Below are 25494 nucleotides of genomic sequence, written 5' to 3'. Positions count from 1 at the left end.
ATAATTATAAACGTCAGAAACTAGCCTCGAGTTGACAGCTGGAAACACATTGTCAATTTTGAATTGCTGTTGCCGACAATGATACTGTGCTTTCCATGTTGAGCTTGGAGGGGAAATCGTATTTTAAAGAAAAACACAGCATAATAGGACACCCACGAAGGCGGGTGACACACACATTTTGACAAATAGACACATTTTGTTGAACAGACTCAATTTTAACAAGAAAATATGTCAACGAGAAGTTTACCGATGAGATTTTACAACGAAAGTTTTACAAAAAAAATGCGTCACAAGTGGCAGATGCTGACGAAACCGCTCATACGACAATAGTACATTACTATGCGAGGGAAGTAAAGTGATATCTCGTATCCAGATGAGAAAAAGTATCCGAGGGCGGCAGCAACAAATTCATAAGCGAAAATTCATCGGATCTTATTGTTAGGAAGGTTTTCCTTTACCATAACAGTTCGCGTAGGTAGTTAATTAGTTGAACAGCGAAACGGTAAAAATAACGTGGAACAGGAAAATCAAACACAACGTTTTGATGGTATAAAACCGCTGTTGTTTTCTTCATTTATTATTATAAAATCGAAATGACTTCATATCAATTATGGTTGAAAAGTTCCTCCGATAAATTACAGTTGTTAACAGACGTTTATAATAGTTTAATGGAAGGTATTATGCTTGGACGATTAGTTGCGGTTATTTCATTCATCAATTTTATTTTTATTCGTCAATTTCATCGATTTATTATTGAACGCATAACCAAATGAACGCATAATGAACAAAATATTTGCGTGAAAAACGAAAGGAATTATATCGTCGTTCGTATAAAACGATAAGCAAAATAGCTGAATGCAGCATACATCACGTATAAATATGTAAAATGTACGGTATGTACGTCCAACGGCTCTACTCGTTATTTATATCACCTATGCGAAATTTGCAAACCTGAACTTGATTCTTGTTGGAAAGATTGGTTTAATGAGATTTTGCAGTGAAATTGGACGTTTCGATTATGCTTTTCTTCGATGCGAACGAAACAAGTTTTGTTGGAATCATTAGAAGTTTGCAGAAACAAATTCAAATTTCTCTATCTGTAACTGTTGCTGGTTTTTAGTTGTTTTGCAATGAAAAATTGATAATTTAATGCAAATAACAAGATCGTTGTGTGCTCTAATTGCTATATATGAGTGGTGTGACTCACATAATGTTGTTGAATATGACGTGACTCTGCAACTACCACTCACAATTTCATTTGACCCGATCATTTTGTGGGATACAAACTGCTTTGTAAAAGAAAGTTCAACACGTTATGCATAATTGCGATGGAGTTAAACAAACGAAGCAAATCTTGGTAATGTGAGATGAGTGCCGAGTGAAGTTGTCATCAGAACAGGGAAAATTGTATGTTATAGCGACGCGAAGGAAGACCTATACGGTGTTTAAGTAGAGCGAGATGGAAAATCAACTCGGGGTCTGCTGTCATCGATAATACAAAAGAATCTGACAGCAGACCCCGAGATGGAACAATAGGTTGTCATTTCGCCATCTCTCTCACTTAAACACTCTATAATTCATGTTTTTCATGTTTAACAGAGGGCGTTGCTGCTTAAAAAAAAATTGAAACCCATGGAGAATGATGTTTAGAAACTGAGAAGAAATGTAATAGAGTTTTCGCATAGTACATTCTGTCATAAAATTACTGCTGTCACTGCGCTTATTTTCATGTGAACCAACTTCACATGGTGACATTTGTTCTGTAATGACAAAAAATGTATGAAAAAATGTGGCACCTCTACACGCCAACCCATGGCACCACCTGTCAAAAAAATGTGGTTATGTCATCATGTATGAAAGAATAAAAAATATTTAATTTTCGACTCGACGGATTCAAGCCAAACAGTGTGGAATTCTTTTTTCCTTCATGTTAAGCTGAACGTAACGAAATTTTTTCACAAATTGGACCCATATTGACCGAATTATCATCGTATGAAATTTGAAAAATTTTGCGACGATTTTCATACATCTTTTATAATAATCGTCAATCAGGAAAAAATTATCTTGCGTTCAGTTTCACACGGGGGAAATATATATTACACACTTGTCACGAAGAAGTCGAGGCTTGCCGAGACTGATAGTGACAAGTGTGTACTCTATTTTATCACATAAGCGAAAACGAGACAACAACATAGAACTGAAGTGTAATTTTTGAATTAAACTTCTAATTAAGTAATTTTGACATCCGAATAAAAGGAATAACACTTCATTTGACCTCGATCCGTCGAGTCGAAAATTAATTATTTTGCTTGTTGGTACAAATACAACCAATGTTCATGTAAACGCAAAGTCGTTGTATGAAAAGTCCAGAGAATTGATAACAGATGGCGCTGAGCAACGCCCGCTGTTATTATTTCTCTGGAAAAGTGCCGTCACACTCATTCTATCCGTCTCTACCGGCGCAGCGTCATCTGTTATCATTTCTCTGACTAAAGATAGTTCAAACCTCCAAGCGGATTAGATAAATTACGGATCCCGTCTTTCAGGTGAACGCTTTGCGGATCACAACCTTTAAGCAAGCCAAGTTTCGGGTGAATATGAGATTGGTTAAGTTGCATCTGTGACGTTTAGCGTAATAATGTTGTTGGAACTGTGTTGGTTAGCATTGAGTGTTGACATGTGCTGCAATCTAACAAATTGAATTTGACTTGTGGACAACGTTATAAAAATTTATATTTACCCGAAACTGGAGTTCCGTGAGTTTTTGCAAAGTATATAAACACTGAAGGTAATGCAAATCCACAGTTACACGCGGATCCAAACTTTCAGGTGAATTTTAGCTCCGTCATGTTGCACACGTATTGAGTTCGTTTGCGTCAAGTTGCATCTAGTGGTGAATTGGAAAGATTTACGGCCGTCATGTTGCACAAGTCTAAGTTAGACAACATACGCATTACCTTCAGTGTTTATATACTTTGGTCGAAACGTCCCAGTCGTCATATTAGCATCTCTCTGAAGTTTATATATACTTTGATGATGACAACATTACAAAAACGAATTCATCTGAAAGTCGGGATCCAAACACGGCAGAGTAAAATGAACCAGACAGTAGCGGTACATTTTTGAAGTGTCAAATAAGTCACCTAATGTATGGAAATGAACTCATACGCTGATGAACTGATAAAAAAGCGGGAAGAATTGACGACTTTCTGAATAAAAGGTGGATTCATCAGTTAGGTGAGTTTCTTTTTCAGAAATTGGTCGTTTCTCATGTCGTCGATTTTTCAGTGGCTGCTAGGAATTTCGCGCCGCGTCATTCACAATAATTGACAAATTGACAATTGTATAAGGAAAATGTCACTTTGTGGGTTATTGGGAATGACGCGGCGCGAAATTCCACAACACCTTTTCAGTGCAATTGTTTTACTTTACTCTGATCCGTCGAGAGTTGGCGTTACCTTCAGTATTTATATACTTTCGATTGGGTACACATAGTAACACGGAAGTGACCTAATTCAAATGTTTCTTTTGTTCTTCTGTCAAGATTAAAAGAAAAACAAATGAAAAAATTGAATTAGGCGTCCTTTGCGTTGCTATATGTAGTTAGAGTATGTTAGCTTAACATCAGTTCTTAGCATCATATGCATCCTTTAGTTGAAATGTAACAATATTTGTTGGGTGGGTTACTCTTTCTCAAGGAGCTGTGTCACTACATGGAGCTTTGTCACTACGAGCAGCTTTGTCCCTACATGGACCTTTGTCACTAGAAGGAGCTTTGTCATTACAAGGGACCTTGTGTTGTTCTCACCGACTAAGACTTAGACTTACAATTTCAACAGATGAATCTGTTAAGATTAAAAAAAACATTTTAAACAACAAGAACCAACGGCTCAACTTACAAATTATTTATTTCGACTCGGTTGTTATTCCCACAATCTTTATGTGTTGCTTAGAATTAAGGCATTGCAGCTAACGATACGGGTACTCATCATTCTCACTGTTCATTGTGTACCGATCAAGCGCCAATTTCAAACATTCTGAATCGTTTACCTTCACTACGCCAAAAGTTGTTCGAAGTTTCGCCTTGAGCAAATTGGTTGACGAAATTTTGTGCAGCCGTCCCAATGATACGAATTTCAAATTATTCCGGAGATGCTGTAAGTTGTCCCAATCATCTACGACCAGCTGATCCGCTCGCAATGTCAGCGATTCCAACTTGGCGAAACCGTGTAAAATTGGTTCGACGGACAAATGAAATGGTTGGGTAAATAGTGAATTCGATTTGAAAATCAGTTTCAGTTTCTTAAGGTTCGGATAGGCAGCAACTAATTTGGGCAACCACTCTTTGTAGAAGGGGGCATAGGTGAAGAATTTAATTTCTTCCAGCTTTGGATTGTAATAGTCACTGCAAACGATCGATGGTCTGCTATAGGTCTCAATTTCCAAAATTTCAACGAAATTGAAACGAGACAACATCTCATTCAATTCCTCTTTTTCCACATAGCCATTGGGTAATATCCGCATGATCTTCAAATTCGGTGCAGATTTCGCTAATGGGCCTATCAGATCAACAGACCTTCTACAGTGTCCCCTAATGGTCAGATTAATTATGGACCTGTTGTCCGACTCAGCGAGTGCTTTTAACTTGGCCTTACAATCGGTAATGCCACAGCGTAGCGTCAAATCTTTCAGTTTTTTCAGGCGACGAATCTTTACGAAAGATTCGTCGGGTGTATCACTGACATCCATTTCGAGTGTTTCCAACTCCGAGAGTTCCGCTACGGCATCCATGACTCGGTCGTTGACCGGTGTTCGAGAAACCATCCGTGCATCCGATAAAATTAGAGATTTCAATTTTGGTTGTTTCGATAAAATCGATGCTACCACGACCCTGCTGAGTGTAGACCCGGTCATTTCCATGGATTCTAATTTCAGTTTGCTAAAAACGTCCGTGGGCAAGTCATCGAATTCAAAAAAATCATTCTCATCCTTCAGAACCCATCCAAACTTCAATTTCTTGATGTTCAATTGACGACTGAGTGCAAAGGTGAATAATGCATGCCAGTTGAAATCAGTTACCTGCAACTCTGTTAGGCCTCCGACCGGCAAGTGCATGAAAAAAGTAAGAAATGGTGCGGAACATCCGACAATCGATAATGATTTCAGCTTCGTTAAGCTTAAGTCGTCGTTGTAGCGTCGTCTTTTCGATGACTCCCGTGTGCTACAAGCTTGCGGCAAGGCCAAATGTTCAATATTCGGAGTCAGCGACAAAATTTCCAGGCACGTGGACTCGTCCAGGGCGTCTCTATAAGTCAAATGTTTGATGGTCGATGAAAAATGTTTTATCACAGAAATGTATGGTCGCTGGTCTTCGGCCGGAAAACAGTAGGATCCAATTTCCATTTTCGTTATTTGTCGTTTCGATTTTCGAATGCTGCGCAGAAATTCGGAGTCCATTCGGTTGTCAATTCGTAAGCAAATCTTTGAATCGTTCACTACACACGCGATGCTATAGAACACCTGGTTGACTAATGATACTTCACCGTACGTTGGCAGAAAGTTGAAGATTTTCATTAACATTTCCACCGGTAATTGGTCGATCTTCATGGTTTCTCAGTTCTCACTTATGTACTTTAACTTCGAATTTATCTTCAAAATGAATTTTGGATTATCTGTTCGTCGTCAACGAAATGAATATGACCACTCGCTCACGCGTCCTTTACAACATTAAAATGTCAAACTTTTGACAGTTGTTTGGCTGTCAAAACTGTCAAAGTACATATATAGACGCTGAAGGTAATAGAATGTTTACTTTCAGGAAATATACTAGATCACCCGCGGGTGCATTGTCAAAGAGAACATAACAGATCAGATAAATGATAAGTTACCAACCTATCATTTGTCTGTAACAGATGGTCTTGCTTTCGCCTCACCTCTCTGATTGTCAACGGTTTCACACAAAAAATGTGTGGTGTGTTCACTTTTGTAATAGCTTTTTTTTTGTAAACAGTCCAGTAGAGGAACAGCGGATCACAAAAAATATGGATTTGCTATGTTGTATCCACGACGTTTGGCGTAATAATTCAGAATTTTGTTTTTGTTAAGTTACTGTTCCATTTTAAACTTCAAAGCCGTTGACGCAAGTGTGTGTCACCGCCTTAGTGATCAACTCTGAGTTGTCTTAACCTGTTCTTTCAGAACCTTGGAGAAAATCTGCTTTACTCAGGTGGATACACGAGCTGGTTTATTTGTCGTGGAATAGTTCACAACATTTGAGAAACGGCAAGCATATCGCGGTGTTAGCATATATTTCACCTAGTGCTTGATGCAAAATCTTGTACTTCATTTGTTTAACCAGTCATTTCACTATAAAACGCCACGTTAACCGTCGGTCGTCGGTTATTTTTATCATTGCTGTCGAGATGATTAGCCGGTTCTGAAAGGTCAATGGTCCAGCAGTGGATCTACACGTTTTTCTCTAAGAGTCAATCTAAGAGTTAGAAACTACGTCGTCTAGATTCGAAAATGTCTTCAACGCCTCGTTAAAAAACCATCGATAATTTCAACGAGCAATTAAACTGGCCTGTTGATTTTAATCGAGATTTTAATAAGGAAATTGTAAGTATATCGATAATTGAACATGAAAAAAAACGAACATCCATCGATCGCTTGAAATTATGGCATTATGAGTTGTTGTAATACAAAATGCAAAAGAAAAATCCATTCCAACGTGTTAATGACAAGACAACTTACACTTTGGATTTAATGAAGAGCTTTTTGCTTTCATTTTAATGCCTCTCCGAACAAGAACATCATTTTTTTGCCGTTCGAAATAATGATAATGTTCGCAGCACATACACACTGATATAAATCGAACTAATGGCAGTGCAAAAAAGAAACGATGAAAAATCGAACGCAATTTTGCATTTCCATGCTCTTCTCTTCACACCCCAGGAGATACAAAACATATTTTGTAGCCTCCCCATGTGAAGACAAAATTTTTTTTGAAATAGAAAAAGAGAGTGGGCGCGCAACAAAATGCATGACTGCACAAAATTGCACGGTACTATACGTATGATGTACGTACGTATGTGGATGGTGTACGGTGATATTATACACACACTCATTATGATTATATAGCTTCAAAGAATGGATAAAATGGAAAAAGTATTGAAGATCAAGGTAAGAAATTCCCCGTAACAAATTTTTGCATGAAAATTTTTTCAATCAAGTCGTTTAGTGAACATATCGTATATCGACCGTGACTATAAATACGAGGAAAGCAGATGATTGTAAATTGAATAGTGAAACGACCTTCAATCGATCGACTGCAATCTATCTTCTCAGGAGATTTTTGTTTTTGTTTCTGTCTTTGGTTTCGTAAAAGTAATTTTTTCGTTTTGAAATTTTTCGTTGGTTTTTCGCGTTAAAAAAAAAAAATTAAAATTCTAAGCACCGACACAGTAATCGATACAAAATTCGAAAAGTGGTTTTTTCTGAAAAGGAAAGTTGTATTTCAACTGCAAGACAATTTTTACATTACCAGCAGCGCAATCAAAGTGGTTTTTGTATTATTTTTTTTCAATGATCGCCAACATTTTAGAAAATTGAATTCGATTTTGTTGTAAAAGTGAAACGGTAAAATTGCATTACGATTGGATTTTCTACAACGAAAACGAAAAGCATCTGCGACCACCACCGATTGGATTACTTGTGAAACAGAGACCTTTTTTTGCTGCTTTTTCGAAAAGCTTATCTGCTTACAGATCGACAACTTAAATCATGAAATGGAAGGTTTGTGAGCTTTGTCACAGAAATTGTGCATTTTGACTTTGTGGCGAAAATAGTTGACGAAACGAATTCCGAAATTTAATCGTTAAGCTCGAAAGGTTGTTCAATATCCTGAGCTCTTTAAGCTTAAAACACACGAGGCATCGAATACGTGTTTCGATCAAAATTCTCTTTGTTATAGTTTCGTTAAGTATCAAAGAACATAGAAAATTTTGGTCGAACCACATTTTCGATTCCTCGTGTTTGTTTTGGGCTTTAACACTATTGGCGAATGATCTTAACTGACCCTATGCGTAACTCCTGATTTAGATAAGCAATGTAAGGTTAACAAAACATTTCTTTTGTTGAAAGCAGCAAATCGTGAATAGCGCAAAATCCACTGAACTTTTCTGTAATTTTCATACGAAATTGTAGCGCATTATCAGTTCATTTGAAATTTCGTACTGAAATTCAGTTAGTGCTACCGACAGCCGCAATTTTTTTTGCGATATATTGGCCATCGGCGTAACCTCTTATACACAACCTTGGTATTTTGCATTATCTGCCTTTTGAATGGTTATGTAAATTAATCCAAGTTCAAATGTACTCCATGTTGCGCAGACCGCATTCTTTTTTACTGTGACAACACTCGCGTTTGCTAAGTTTTACAATTCATATAGTTATGTCCGTTATGTTGCTCACTTGACAAAAATCAATGTTCCATGGTCCCGTTATCTGCACAGGCTGACTGTTAAGAGCAAGGTACAATTCTATTGCCAAATGGCGAATAGCACAGAAGTTGCGAATTTGCAATAAATTCTCCTTATAGACAACTTCGACCGACAAAAATAGCATTTCCAACCATTTTTTGAAACTACATAATTTGAAAATCGAAGAGCTAGTCAGACTTAGGCTAGTTTCCCAGAACAATGATGGTGCTTCCTTTTTAGATCATTCTTTCTTCTTTGGTCTTAGATCATTGCTAGTAGTGATAATAATACTAAGAATCATAAAACTTACTGACATATTTCTGGCCAAGATATTCTTTGAATCGATTTTTCACCATGAAGTCATGATGGCTCATTTTTGGCCAAATGGAGAAAAGTGTAGATCTGGTTGTGGTCTACATTTTTCTTGATTTGACCAAAAATGAGCCATCATGACTTCATGGTGAAAAATCGATTCAAAGAATATCTTGGCCAGAAATATGTCAGTAAGTTTTATTATTCTTTCTCGATCATCGAGATACACAAGGCACATGGGACCTGAATTACTGAATAGTTTAGACTCAAATTTCCCAAAGTATTTCCTGACATTGAATCTGTTACTTCAGTTGCATAAATCATTTTTTACTTTGGTAAAAATTCTTTTACTTCATTTGATAAGTACTTGCATAAGGCTACGGAAGTTTGAACCACTACCTTTTAGAACATTTTTCTTGATTTCCTCGAATTTTCGAGACTTCTTTGACAGTCTAGTCCTTGTGTCAATACGCACGCTTGACGTTTCTCTAGAGTTTCCTCTATTTGATCAGTAATGAAAAGTTGTGGAACAATTTCGAAAATTGACTTTTTCAGTACATTTTTGACGAACCGAGCTATTTTTTCTGACTAGATTTTATTAAAATAGTGAAAATCAAGACAAATTTTTGTGGATTTTGTTGACCTGTCTGGTGTGGCCAGGCAGTGGTTTGAAGCCTATTTATGTACCATATCATCACGACGATATCCGAAGGATTTCCTTATTTTTTGTATGAACAAAAAGCTCTTTCCAAATTTTCGTCGTTCGTAGTTTTAGGTCCCTGTGTAGACTAACTGTGTAACGATATCCTTATTAGCACATCACTATTTGAATAACCGTTCAACGCTTATTTTCTGTGCCTTCAATTGCATTGTTAATGTTAGTGAAAGTGAAATGAAAACCGAATGCAAATGCGAATGCAGCACGGTCTACCTGAATCACCTGAATGTTATTTCTCGTTCAACATCATCAACCACAATCGACGAAACTGTCCACCCAATAAAATAGTGTTCTCTGGTTGTGTTACATGCCATTAAATTAAAATGTCCGTTCGAAAATGTGTTTTCAATTAACTCCAACCGAACCAATAAATTACGATCATTGATGTAACAGACACACAGACACACACCGTGCATTTCCATTTTTCAATATTATTTAAACTTTTTGCCAATTTATCCTCGCGCAAATTGGCTCTCAAACGGTCGCCAGAGCAGTTAATTATGAACATATAAGGGAAACCGAATGAACGAAATTGAATAAAATTTTGAAAATGCAAAACGAAAATCATAAAAATAATTATTTTTCTCGCAAAATGATTTATTGGTGTCAAATATGCTGCTCAGATTCTGAAACACCATTAAATTAATGCAAAATACAAAAGAGAAGAAAAGAAAAATCTGAAAAAAAAACAAAAAAGGTGCAGTAACTGGTAACACACGCAGAAGCTGTACACACACGGTATCGCCCAATTGCTGAGTGCAGTAGCGGGTATTTTACCATAATAACTTAAGAATATAATTAGCATGAACACGCAATTCATTTCGATCTTTCCATTGTGTCTTGTTGGATGGGTGTAACAGCCTCACGGTCCTTTAAAGTCGAATATTTCACGTAACTGGACAGAAGACCATTCAAAAAACTTTATTTCGTTCCAGGTACAAACGATAGTGGCATCGCTGACTTTATTGATGTTGCACAAGATAACCGTCGTTCGATGTGAAGCTGCTCATTTATCATACGCTCCAGAATACGTAAGTTCGTTTTGAATAGCCTACCGTATCCTGTTAAGGAATATAGTCGAATTAGATTACCAGAACGTCTGATTAGGGAGTGATTGGTCTGCTGTTTTTACTTTTCAGTTTTAACTCTTAAAAGAGTAATTCATACATTCAGGCATATTATACGACAGTCAGACACATTAAACGACAGTCAGGCATATTGTACGACATTCAGGTATATTATACGACAGTCAGGCTTATTATAAGACAGTAAGGCATATCATACGACATTCAGGCTTATTATACCACAGTGAGGCATGTTATACGACAGTCAGGCCTATTATACGACAGTCAGGCCTATTATACGACAGTCAGGCTTATTATACGACAGTCAGGCTTATTATACGACAGTCAGGCTTATTATACGACAGTCAGGCCTATTATACGACAGTCAGGCCTATTATACGACAGTCAGGCCTATTATACGACAGTCAGGCCTATTATACGACAGTCAGGCCTATTATACGACAGTCAGGCCTATTATACGACAGTCAGGCCTATTATACGACAGTCAGGCCTATTATACCACTAAGACTGTGTTGTATTATGTCGGACTTTTTGAGCTTAAAGTTCACACTGAATCCAAATTTACAAAGGTCCAGTAGAATGCCTGGTGGCGCCATTATTTTAACGAGACAAATAACGAAAAGTTCACAGCTTCTCGATAATATTTACCAATTTTCGTTTGACATGACATGACATGACAACTCGTGATCTTTGCCCGTTCTCTTTTTTCATATGAAAATAACGCACTCTACTGTGCATCTCAAGTGCCAATTGGACCCTGCCAAAATTTTGTGTCGCTGAGTTTCGGAAATTTTTGAATTTTAGCGTAATTTGCGGTTTAAATTATTCGAGAGGAAAATTTCAGTTAAAATTCATTGCAAGAGCAGAGCAGTCAGTGTGGGGCGATTATTGTAATTGCATAGAATGCTGATTGTAGCTAATCAACATGTTGCATCATGTAGTTCAATGAGTGCGTATAGTGCGTATACATGAGATCACTTGAATGCTGATTGATTTCAAGTTGGTAAAATGTTTTATCCGCTTGAAGCTATTATAGCCGAAAGTGATGAAAATCAATAAAATTTATCTCGTTTCCTTGTGACTGTAACTGTTTTTCAGCAACTGGAATTGATTTATGTGTAACACCAGTGCATTTGTATCTCTGAATAGACAAATCAATTAACTCCGCAACGATTTTAATTAGTTTGTTAAACAGCCAATTTATAAATGTTTCATTCTAACAAGTAACAAAAAATGTTTTCGTTTGACTCCACCAGCACATACAGCCTCTCAATAATTATTATTATACCTTTTTGCCAAGTCAGGTGACAATATATTACACATTACCTAACCTAAAACCCGAACAGAAAATACAATTTATTGAGAAAAATAAAACAAATTTAACGAGTTTTGCCCATAATTGCCCATTTTATACACAGCAACTTTCGTTATTTTTAATATTTTTATTTTTTTCTATGCCAAACGTATCGAACCAATATAGTAAATCGTTTTTGGTTCATTTTCATTTTAATCAAAATCCGGTTCAGTATAAATGTTCTGATAATAAATTTATTGAATTTTTAAAAGACCGACAAGACTATAATGCGCAATTAGTCGGGGGGCGCAGTGGGCGTCATTTATGGTTCGCGAATGTTCATGTTCACAAAAAGTCGGACCAAGGATAAACACTGAAGGTAATGCAAATGCACAGTTACGTACGGATCCATCCTTCAGGTGAATTTAGTTTCATTATGATGCACACACATTTTGGGCCCATCATTGGGATATGACAGGACAATTTCCCGAAAATGTATGGGAAATTGTCTCACAAAAAATCACTGAAAAAATTCTAAGAAACTCATCTCTGTAACAGAGGCCAAGGCAGCTCAAAACACACAAGGTATCGAAAACGTATTTCGATCAAAATTATCTTTGTTATAGTTTCGTTATAGTTATTTATCTACAGTTTGTTCATTTCATTTTTACACAGTTTCTAAAGATTGTCGATATGTCAGAGTTTTTAATGTACCCAGTCAATTAAGTTCTTCCCAAATTGCGCAATATTTGAATTCGCGATAGAAATTTTAAATTTTGCGTCAAAAATTCATAATTTGGGAAGAACTTAATTGACTGGGTACATTTAAAACTCTGACATATCTAAAACTGTGTAAAAATGAAATGAACAAACTGTACCAAGGTAGATATGAAGGTATTTTTTCGCACTAGATGTCGATTGTCGATCCGAGGCGAAGCCGAGGTCGACAAGACGTCGTGTGCGAAAAAATACCGGCATACCTACCTTGGCAGATACAACGTTTTTCGCAATTTCGGGCCATAATCACCTTTCCAATACAAAATATTACCAAAATTTCTACCAAACATTCACATGCAAACTTGAATTCATTTGAACGATCAAGCAACCTGTTCTATATACACATTGCAATGTGATGTATAGAAACGCGCTAAATAAAATCAGGTAGTCAATGCTTAGTATGTACGCTTCAACAATACGTTCTGTATAATTGTGTGACTCTGTAGCCGAATGGCTATGGTCGTTGCTTGGTGTTTGGAAGAATTTTGGTGGTGGATGTTCAAATCCTGGTCTGTGCAAAGTTTTTATTTATAAAATTTAGTCTTTCTTAAAGGTACTGAGCTATGTAGCGTGCGAAAAAATAATCAAAAACGCACTGTGAAATAAATACCTTCAAAACGACATTAAATGGATGCATGGAAAGGTGATGATTATGGACCGGAATTGCGAAAAGCATCAAAGAACAATGAAAATTTTGGAAGAAACATGTTTTCGATGCCTTGTGTGTTTTGAGCTCTCGAGGTAGTGAAATTTCAGCATGCATTTGCTTCAGCTGATTCGGCTGATCCACACAAACCACCAGAACTGTTTGCATGTCTTCATACGGTTTTACCACTACCACGCGTGTGCATGTGTGGTTTCAACCGTTTAAACAAATCTAAACAGTTTTGATTGTATGTGTGGATCAGCTGATCAGCTGCATCGAATTCATGCTGAAGTTTCACTGCATCTGACTGTGTTGAATTTGTTTGCGTCAAGTCGCAACCAACGTGGAGGTGATTCAAAGTAAATAAACACGGAATTGAATTCACCACACCTCTAGCTGCAACTTGACGCAAACGAATTCAATATGTGTTCAACGTAACAAAATTAAATTCACCTGAAAGTAGGGATCCATCCGAAACTGTGTATTTGCATTACCTTCAGTGTTTATATATAACAGGTTAAGACAACCCTGAGTTGATCACGAAGGCGGTGACACACAACGGCTGCGAAGTTTATATGTAAAATGGAACTTAACAAAAACAAAATTCTGAATTTTCGAGAAAAATATTTTCTTCAAGTTGATTTCTCACACTATCTGTTCAGAAAATTTGGTGTCTACCGCCTCCGTGGTTGTCTTAACCTGTTCTGTCAGAACTTTGAATTCGTTTCCATACAAACTTCGCATGTGCAACAACATTAGTCACAAGAAAAATTAATTCACCTGATAGTCAGGATCCGGAATCCGCACACGAAAAATGGCGATTTTCAGAGCACTCTTTTGTCACGTAGCTAAAGCATTTTTATTCGGTAATTTGTGAGTGACAGAATCTACTTGCTAAATTTTTGTACTTTGTACTTTGCAAAATGCCAACAAATATTCTCCCTGAGATTATCTCGGAATGGGAGGATGTTGATTAACAAAAATTGTATTTTGAGATAACATTCGCGATGTGCCTACCATTCAAGAATTGAACTGATCAAAAGCTTTTGTCGAAATGTACATTTTCAATAGATACTTTAATGAACTGCCCCCGACTAGAAAACTGTATTATGAGCCATACTAGTGACCGGCCACTATATCATACACCGACATTTCGCATTTAAATTCTGTGGTTAGATAAATACAAATCTGCATGGTACTTTAATGCCTTAAAATTTACTGCGAACATGTCGAAAACATTTACAAACGTGTTGATGTGATTTTTCATCGACCATTTCATCGTACAATGTAAAAATTTTAATCCAGACATAATCATAACCGGAGAATGATTTTGTCGAGCGGAAAAAAACAACAACCAAATGTTGTGACTTACAGTGACGTGCGAGACTAATTAGAACAGAAATTCAATTTTCAATTTTTATATGCATATAATGCCAAGGATATATACTGTTTGGGAGGTCATGCAGATATAGATGGTAAAATGGCAGATTTTCTTTCAAAACTCATTAGAAGTCATGTCTTCAATAAAATATCGGTCTGATATACCGATATATATATCTGATATACCTCCCCAACAGTGTAGAGCCTATGCAGAAGCCTAAGGCTATGCCGATCACTGGGGCTGTCATCGCAAAAATCCGCAATTCAGTTCAGTTGAAATTTCGTACGGAAATGCAGTTAGAGTTACCGATATCCGCATTTTTTTTCGGCGTAACCTTCTCATATAAAACTCAACAACTTGCCGCGAAATTTGAATTTTGCCAAAGAAATAATAGTTAAGAAACGAAACAGGTAAAAAAGTTAACGCAACCTGATGGGAAATGTTCGGATTGAGGTTTAACTCTACTGTACTGTAACGCAATATCGAATGAAAATAAAATATTGATTGCAGTTGATTTGAATATGTCGGCTTGGCAATAATCCCCTTGAATCAATTTTTCGTCTTAATCTTCGTAAAATGAACATTTGATTATATCCAACGGAAAAATCATTTAGAATAACACTGACACCAAACGCCAGTTTAATTACCATCATCAGCATTGCAACATTTTCCATTTAATTTGATATGATTTACACTTTCAAAGCTAGTGTTATAATGTCACTCACAGTCAATTTATTCTGATGCAACAAAAACCAACGTAATGTGAATCGTAACGTTTTGGTTGTGAAAAATTGCACCGAATGGTTAACTAAAAGTATTCGTCAAAGCGACCAAAATCATGAACAAGAATAGACCGGCTGAAGCCTGGTGAGGTCTTTTTTCATTTTTTTTTCAATTTCTGTTTACTACTAGCTTGGTACTCATTCAAGTACCACTTTGGTATTCAACTACCAAATTTTGGAATTATAAATAGGCAAGCAAGCCGATTAATTTCATCAGTCGGTGTGCAGCTATCAAACAGTAAAAATATCTACAACATCCGTATTAGTCAACTACCATGTTGGTAGTCAACTACCACTTTGGTAGTCAGTCAACTACCACTTTGGTAGTCAGTCAACTACCACTTTGGTAGTCAGTCAACTACCACTTTGGTAGTCAGTCAACTACCACTTTGGTAGTCAGTCAACTACCACTTTGGTAGTCAGTCAACTACCACTTTGGTAGTCAGTCAACTACCACTTTGGTAGTCAGTCAACTACCACTTTGGTAGTCAGTCAACTACCACTTTGGTAGTCAGTCAACTACCACTTTGGTAGTCAGTCAACTACCACTTTGGTAGTCAGTCAACTACCACTTTGGTAGTCAGTCAACTACCACTTTGGTAGTCATTCAACTACCACTTTGGTAGTCAACTACCAAATACTCGATTTATAAATAGACCAGCAGGCCGAATAATTTCGTCAGTCGGTGTGCGTCTCTCGAGTAAGAAACATCTTTGCTGCTATATAGTTTGGGGGTCTAACTACCAACAACTACCAAATTGCAATGTCTGCTATGAACGATCGGTTACCAGATAACAAATAATAATTGATTTGCCTGGTGTTGGTTTGCTCATAGTAGCATTGCAATTTACCAACGTGGTAGTCAACTACCAAATTGTTGAGTTATAAATAGGCAAGCAGGCAGAATAATTTCGTCATTCGGTGCGTAGCTCTCAAACGGTAAACATCTCTGCTGCTAAATATTTTGGGGGTCCAACTACCAACAACTACCAAACTTTCAAATTGCAATGTCTGCTATGAGCGATTGGTTACCAGATAACAAATAATAATTGATTTGCCTGGTGTTGGTTTGTTCATAGTAGCATTGCAATTTGAACTTTTATCAATCACATTTTATTTGTGACACAGACGGACGGACGGACGGACGGACGGACGGACGGACGGACGGACAGACGGACGGACGGACGGACAGACGGACGGACGGACGGACGGACGGACGGACGGACGGACGGACGGACGGACGGACGGACGGACAGATGAAGTGCCCACAATAGGTCTTTTTTTCCTATGGAAAAAAGACCTAAAAATTTATTATGACCAATCATGAAACCAAACAACAATATTGTCATTATTTTGGACCAATACCCTCTCTAGCAAACAAACTACTTTTATTAAGGTGGTGAAAGGATCAAGTAGCCTTTGGAATTTGCATGTAGATTACAGCGTAGTCAGTCAAAATTTAGAATAGTGTGTTTGTAGAATACAAAGGAATAAGGTGTAAATTTGACACAGACAGCTGAGAGTTTGTTTGCAAGAGAGAGTATTGTTTGGACCCACCAATCGTTAAACTAATTTTTTTGAATACAGTGTTTTCAGAGAGGAAAAATGAGAGAAGACAAGTTAAATTTAACTTACCTTGAGGTATAGATGTCAAAATAAAGTGGTCCGAATATTTGAATTTGCGTGGAAAAATATTTACTCAAAATAAGTTTGAGTTTTGTTTTTCACATGTTATTTGTTTTTTCTTCTTCATACAAGTACAGTGAACGACATCTCAAATGTCTCACTGTCATTTTTTTCAGAGAATGTCATTCTGAATTTGCAATGACACAATAAAATTCTCAGAAAAATTTGACAGTGAGACATTTGAGATGTCGTTCACTGTAGTAAAAGGTAATTAATTATTTATTCAAAGGTTTTTCTCAATATTTAAACCTGATGGTGCAAAATATCGATGGCAACATAAATATAAACAAAGGAGATCAATCTAAACTCAACCGGTGAATGTTAAGAGTTTGTTTAATTATTCTTTCAGTAATTTACGATGCCTGTTGTGTAATTGGGTAATTATTGGTTGAACCTTGAAAGGATACAGTGAAGGAAGGAAATTTTCTGCGTTTCCAATGTTAAATAATCGTAACGCGAAGTCTTGGCGTTGACGCAAGCTAGGCAAAAGGCATGGATTCGTGCGATAAATCGTTCTGATTTTTTTTGCTAGCCAATTCCAATACGCCAGGGTGTGCGACTTGCATTTTATTTCGGGTAGTTAATTGTGATCAATGTGAGCTTAGATCGTTTGTTCTAAATATTCTAATTGTGTTTGTCGGAAAAGCTTAAAAATACACAGATGTTGATAAGCCGGACTGGGTCCCAACTCTACGTTTGGGATATGAGGAACAATATCTGGATGAAGAATATCTAGATGAAGGCATTCAAATCGAAACGTCCAATGAAGTGGATGATCCAAGTTTGATTGAAACTGACATCGCGGTCGAAACATCAAATGAAATAGCTGATAAAAGCTACATTGAGACGGAAACTGTTTTACCGAATTTAGAAACACGCACATTTGTTTCTATTTGACACGTAAATACATAACCCTTCCTCAATATAAATTACCAATGCCACGGAAACTTTGCCAGTCGCAACATTTTTCGTCATTACCGATTGGACCCAGCCACTCTCGTAAAGTTTATATGCCCCAAAGTTTTATAGGTTCTAAACAATTCCTTCGTGAATGAGCTGTCTCCCGATACAATAATTCTGTATATCATAGAATTGAATGTTATCGGGTAATGTATCTTTGGTATCAACCAACATGTACGGATCTACACCGCCATAATGCATCTCTACTTTCTCATTGTATCTTGTCAATATTTCGATGTCCATCCTTTTACAGTATCAACACTGCTGCGAACAATATTTCACACCACTCAAATAATGAATATTAAGATATTTTTACCTTTATAGAGTACAAAGTAAACTTTTACGTGAAAACAAACTAAAAAATGCGTTTGGTGTCGATTCAAATACTCGCTTTATTTATTTTAAATTATGCCAATTGTGACTTTTGCCTACTAGTTTCGATTGCCACGCAATCATTATCAAGGCTTCGTCTCGACTAAAGACAAAATTTACATCATAAATCAAAAATTACATTTTAGATCATACTTATACGGAGTCATAACGTACAACAATAATTCAAATACAAGTACAATCAACGTCTAAAGATTACGTAAAAAACAAACTACATGTTACATATAAAGCTAGGAAGAAAAGTTCTACATATCTGCATATCATAAGAATCACATCTGTTATCACATCTATTTGCAAACATGTACACATTCCAGTGTGTGTACAGTAAAACCTCCTACATTCAAATGACCTAAAGCGCAACAATGCGTTTCGTTATATCTCTCATTCACAATCATAAAAAACTGATTCTAAACTCTCATCAATCTCACTTGCGTCCACAATCTCATCATTCGTATCGTCTGTGAGATCAATGATATTTTTGTCAATTCTTCTCTCCAGGCGGAACACATTGAGAAGTGGTGACGTTACATTGCCATCGTCAACATTGAGTAAATTCTCGTGTTTATGTTTATGAATGTGTATCGCTTCCCAGAATTCAACTTTCCACATTTGCTTCACCGGTTTAATAAGTTCGAGTTCACTAATGTTGATTTCATGCTTTGAAGTGAAAATGTGTTTGCCAACCGCTGTTTTGTTCTTCCAATTGGCCGATTTCACATGTTCGTTGAAACGGACGAAAAGTTTGCGAATTGTCATTCCATAATACGCACGCCCACAGTGGAAACATGAGATGCGGTACACTCCAGATTTGTGTAATTCAAGAGGGGGGTCTTTTATCGATCCAAGCATGTTCATTAACGATCCATCATTTCTGTGCACGAGTTCCAGATTTACTTTGCGATATAACGGTTTCAGCAGTCTAGTAATTTCCGGGAAATACCTAATGGCAATTCTCTTGAGTGGTTCTTCCGGTGGGTCATTGTAAAGCGTCGAGATGTCTCTCAGCTGTTTCTTTTTGCGGTGCCTATTTACGACGTCCATGATGGCCGACCTGCTGAAACCATTGGTCTCACCAATTTCGACGATTTTCTCAGTTTCAACCCTGATCTTCTCTTCAGACAACGGCAGGCTATGCATAAAATGTGACATCGCATGGTAAGCAGCCATCTTGTGTTTCATATCGTGGAAGGAATCACTCGTTATTAATCGCATTGTGTGTGTCGGTTTCCGGTATACATCGATTTCAATTTGACCATTGACCACTTCGCATTGGGTATTCAAGAAAGCTATTTTTCCACCGTTCTGCCTTTCAATCGTGAACCTGATGGCTCCCTTCTTTATCTCATCCATCCTTTCTTCAAATATCGCTTTCACTCTATCAAACATTCTTTGATTCTGGATTACGAAAATGTCATCCATGTACCGGCGATAGAATCTAGGAAACAAAGGGTGTTTCTCAATACTCATTTCGAAGTGACACATGAACATTTCAGCGAAAAAGCTTGACAGAGCACTCCCGATGCATGCTCCTTCAAACTGGAAAAAGAATTTTCCTCTAAACTGGAACACGTTTTGTTTCATGCATAATTGGGCCAGTTCCACATACGCTAATGCTAATGGTTGGTTAGTGCCATTCAAAATCAACCATCCCATCAGTAAGCGCAATGTAAAATCGATAGGGACACTAGGATACAGTGACGTCACATCATATGAACCCATCTCTTCGTTCTTATTGACTTTTTCACCACAAACTTGATTCGCAAAGTCAGTGCCATTCTTAACCGACTTACCAGGTGGTGGTGGCATTGCATTAAATATCTTTGACAGCTTCTTCGATATGGCTTCAGTCGGAGCGTTCGTGTTTGAGGCCACCGGTCTGGCTTTCATGTCAAAGTAAACTTAAAAATCCCAAAAATAAGACGTAAAAACGACGAAAATAAGTCGAATAACACCACAATGAAAATCCTCGCATGCTCGCCATACATATTTGTTTACGTTTTCTCCTCTCGTTTCAATGATAATCAAAAATCAAAATTATTTTTACACGAAAATTCAACACACCAAAAATTCAAATTTTTACCGCTCAACATACCTCAAGGTAAGTTATATTAAACTGGTCCAAAATCTCTCTCTGAAAACACTGTATATGAAGAATGCAATGTATGAGAAATGAAATTGAAATTTGGAAAATTTTTGTTGTACGCGCCCAAGTGAGATTCGAACCCGACACTTGAGTATGAAGCAATTGTTCAACGATGTGAACCACCGACTGAACAGTCGTTCGGCGTGATGTGACTTTTAAAGATGATCATCCAGCAGAAAGAAAAAGTCGGCGGTAATCTTAAAAAATTGCGTTTCAGCGGAAACGCTACAATTTTAATCTTTAATTTTGTATGAAATTTTGTGTGACAGTTCCAACACAACTACATCAGATCTTTGAATCGATTCAATCAGCTGTGTTTTGGTATACACGTCTGACAATCGCACCTTCGCACTGGCAACTCAAACTTGTAGCGGAAAGCAAATGAGTTAACCAGTTTAACCATTACGTTATTGAGCTGTTTCATAGACTGCTTAAATTGAGGGGAAAGACTAAATGAACCGGGTGGACATGGACAATGTCATCATTTGCATATAAAATATTGCAGAAGTGAACGCATTTCATAACTTTCGAAATATGTTTGGTACAATGATTTTTCGTAAACTTCGTCCGCCTGATTCGTACCAGAACAAACCAAGGTTCTGGAAGAACAGGTTAAGACACATCTGAGTTGATCACGAAGGCGGTGACACACAAATTTTGACAAATAGATGCAATTTATTGAACATACTCAATACAGATTGTCAACCTGATAAAAACTATTTTTTTTCTTCAAGTTGACATTTCAAACAATCTGTAATGAGTATGTTCAATAAATAGCATCTATTTGTCAAAATTTGTGTGTCAGCCGCCCTCGTGGGTGTCTTAACCTGTTCTTTCAGAACCTTGGAACAGGTGGTTCTGTGTAGGTAGTCGAATAATATGGTATAGGTTTCAAACAGTAGCCTGATGACTGACCGATATGCACGCAGGTTCTCGGTATAGTTCATTTATGGTAAATCTACACAGATGCTGTTCTTTCTTTGCTTTCGGCTTAGCACACGTAGCGTTTCTTCTCTGTTCTCGATATAAATATTGCAAAATTTTCTCTGTGTGCCTCTCTTACTTGCAATGAAACTCAGTTTCGCACCAAAAAATAAAACGATTTAGGGAGCGTTTCTAAGTAAATAGTTTACTCGTAAACATTGCACACATTTCGCAATAATAATTGAAGCCATCCAATAAATTTGAAACAAATAAATTGAAATGAATGTCTCGATTATTAATATTATACCTCGCGAAGGAGTCAATTTCTGTAATAAATTTTATAATCTTAATCGTTATTCAATAAACGAGTTGTCCATATACCAAAAACAACGTGAACTACTTTATGCATTGGAGCTGAAAGGAGGAAAATAAAAATATAAAATCAAACGAACGAGAAAAATAAAAATCGAAAATTGATCTATCGCTCAGCGCAATGCCATTATATTGTAATTTAATCAAAACAACAGTCAGGCTGCATTCAATTTTTCGAATTTTATAGCGCCATTTAATTCGAAAATTTATTCTTCCAATTTTTCGTGTGCATACAATTTTACAATCAAATAACATTTTCATTTTCATTCGCAAATTATGCATTCAGCGTTTGATGTTGATTTTAGTTATTATAAATATCTACATGCACTGGCACATTAGGGTGGCCGTGAAAAAATTCAACTTGTTGTGATTCACACTTTTCTAGGAGACTGACGTTATTGTGCAAAATAAAGGACCGCCCTTGAAGGACGAATACACACGAGCAATTTTACGTTGATGGGATCGACAATTTTGCTACGTTTTCCATTGTTTACCTTGTGGTGAATATCTGACAACTCACCAAAATTGTCAATCCCGTCAGCTAAAAATACTCGTGTGTCTTGACCTAATGATTAGATCGATACAACCCAAGGGATATAAACTGCAGGTAATACAACTCAGCAAAAACGGCTAAGTTTTGGATAAAATCGAGTGTAGCGTAAGTTCACATTAATTGCTGCAGTAACGATTTGAAAAGAATTTTCGCAGTTTGGAAATACTTTTCCAACATTCAAGCTGTCATATTCATCACATTCCATCCATTCTGTAGAAACCGTTAGCGCTACACAAAAGGAAATGTGACGCTGCACACAAACTCATCCAAAACTTGGATTCCGTATTCTTTGTGACCAGCTGAAGATTTTGCAACTACTGATGTGTTTAGGCACTTAGATTCAACTGCTTCGTATTCAATATTAGCAATGACATAATGTTCAACATACCTTTTGATTTGCATCATAGTTTTTCGTCTAAAAAAGCCCAAAGCTTTTGAAAGCTTCCTAAAGGTATTGAATGCTTCCTAAAGCTCTTGAAAGCTTCATAAAGCTATTGAAAGCTTACTAAAGCTTTCGAAGCTTACTAAAGCTTTTGAAAGCTTCCTAAAGCTCTTGAAAGCTTCATAAAGCTATTGAAAGCTTACTAAAGCTTTCGAAGCTTACTAAAGCTTTTGAAAGCTTCCTAAAGCCCTTGAAAGCTTAATAAATTGGTTCCAAGTCCCTAAGTTTATCTTTGAAAATTGTGTGGCCCACCCTAAACCACATGACGCAACAAAAGCGAATTAGTCTTAATTTATGTTGCTTGAATGCGAAACGAATCAGTAGGAGTCGATACACGCAGAGTTCAAATTAACTAAAAAAAACCATTTCCATTTCAGAACCATCCAGCATATGCATTCAGTTACGGCGTAAAAGATCTCCACACGGGCGACGTAAAATCCCAATGGGAATCGCGAGATGACGGTGTCGTGAAGGGCCACTACAGCGTCTTAGAACCAGATGGATCGATTCGATCGGTCGACTACACTGCCGACGCAAAAAATGGATTCAAGGCCGTTGTAAAAACGCACGGACCGAACGTGCATCCGATAACCGAATCGCCGCACGGTCACAAAAGTGAATACAGTGGAGACGATGACACGTCTTCGCAATCGAAAATCAACCATTACAGCAAGGACCAAGAACACATTTTGCTGAGCTCTGACTTTGCGAAGAAGAAACCGCTGATCGATTTGAACAAGTCACAAAAGTCGATTCCGTCGTTGATCGAAATTAAACCCTACGATTATTCGCACGAAAAGTATTCCGGTTATTCACCGGATTTCGAAGGTGGTTACAGTAAAAAAGCGTCACCAGAACCCTATCTGAAAGGCGAATACGAGGAGGATTTCGAACCGAGCGTGCGAAAGCCTACGATCACAATCGTCAAGGCACCGGACCTCTCCAAACAGAAACATGGCCAACATGTCAAACCAATCGAAGAATATAAAATATCCGAAGCTGAAGTGAACCAGTACGAAAACACATATAAAACAGGATCCGGCTACGAATTGTATCCCGAACACAAATACAAGCCGCACGGCACGAATGTACGCGTCACCGATTTCATCAGTTCGAAACCGCATGCGGTCGGTGTTGCCAAAGTTAAACCGTTCAAGCCACATTCGACAGCAGGACTGAAGCACTATCACACGAAAGCCGTGCCGAATAAGTTTTACGCACGCAGTTTACCGATTAAGAGCGATTATGCAAGCTACTTCCGGCCGGTAAAATCAAACTTTGGACCGGTGGTTTTTCCATCAGAAGACACACAACGGGCAGCGTCGACTCGAATCGTACAGGCTATGATTTTGAGGAAGAAACAGGGGACGTTTCCTAGCTACAATTTCTACTATTAGCGCTGATGCTGTTTCTTAAGCTTTAGCTACGGGGTGTGCACTGTAGTACCTTGTGTATTTATTTCATTTGTTTTTAGTTTAAGCCCGTAAATTGTAAGAATTCTGTTATTAAATCCGGTGTCAAATGTTGTTGGTGTTGTTTGCTGTGCCATTTCGGTATTTTCCCTGAGAGACAATCGTTAACTATTTGTCCCTTCTAGATTATAGAAGTCCTTGATTTAATAACCTTTAACGGCAAATGACAGGTGCACCATGCCTAGATGTATGCAAATAATATCTGAGGAAAGTTAGGTGCTTAATATCGCCTAAATGTAGGCTAGACATATGCACACAAATCAATCGCATTTGGGTGACGTCATTGTATACATCGTTGCAGCCACCAAACACACTATAACTACCTAAATTATGAAGTGAACTTGAGTGAACTTTTGGACGCTATCAACGCGATCTTGTCGCTAGAAATATTCAATGTGGAATCGTCTGACACGAGATTCGAACCCGGATCATTTTGTTGGAAGGCTAGTACGTAACCACTGAGTCGTACCGTCCATTATTCCATTATTCCGTTATTGGAGGAACTTTGAAATGGCGTCATACATTTTTGCATGTTCACATTTAGCGAATCATAAGTGAAATGAAAATAAAATTTTTTAACAACATTTCATCATCGAATATGCTAACACATGCGAGTCTGATGGCGACGCCAAAGTGTTAGACCTCTGAAGGTAATTCAAGCCCGCATAAACACACGGAACTCACGTATCGGGTGAATTCGAGTGCAGCTCAAGTTCACATCATTCGTTGTAGCTCCAATGATTTCAATTAAATTTTCACAGTGTCGCTACGCTCGTATGCTCGTATGTGGCGCTGTACCTAAGTTCACCCGAAACTTGGGTTCCTTTTGTAATCCGCTGAGGATTTCCACATTACCTTCAGTGTTTGTATACTTTGGTTGAAACAACCACTTCGGTGGTAGAGTATTGGAGTATTAGAACTACCGGGATGTTCCTATTTGATTGTTTCTTTGCCATCGTCGCCATGGCCTGATGAGATATGGATTTCCGTTCTCAGTTCAAAAGTATTTGCAGAAGCCATTTCGGATAAAATGAGCACAATGGAAGTACTTTGGGACTGAGTTGCTATCTGGTCGTT

At 37.5% G+C, this 25494-nt stretch overlaps 1 protein-coding gene across 1 annotated transcript; it reads left to right on the top strand.

The window, feature by feature from the left end:
* The first annotated feature begins 7294 nt into the window (after positions 1-7294).
* Positions 7295-24471, top strand: LOC119077502. Its single transcript, XM_037184727.1, has 3 exons — positions 7295-7794; positions 10446-10541; positions 23323-24471. The coding sequence occupies exons 1-3, from the start codon at positions 7783-7785 to the stop codon at positions 24340-24342; spliced, it is 1128 nt and encodes a 375-aa protein (XP_037040622.1). The 5' UTR covers positions 7295-7782; the 3' UTR covers positions 24343-24471.
* Positions 24472-25494: the final 1023 nt, after the last annotated feature.

Source organism: Bradysia coprophila, unplaced genomic scaffold (assembly GCF_014529535.1).
Source record: "Bradysia coprophila strain Holo2 unplaced genomic scaffold, BU_Bcop_v1 contig_235, whole genome shotgun sequence".
In the NCBI taxonomy this organism is placed as follows: domain Eukaryota; kingdom Metazoa; phylum Arthropoda; class Insecta; order Diptera; family Sciaridae; genus Bradysia; species Bradysia coprophila.
The sequence above is the reverse complement of the archived record's forward strand: the minus strand, read 5'-3'. Positions and strand labels throughout refer to the sequence as shown.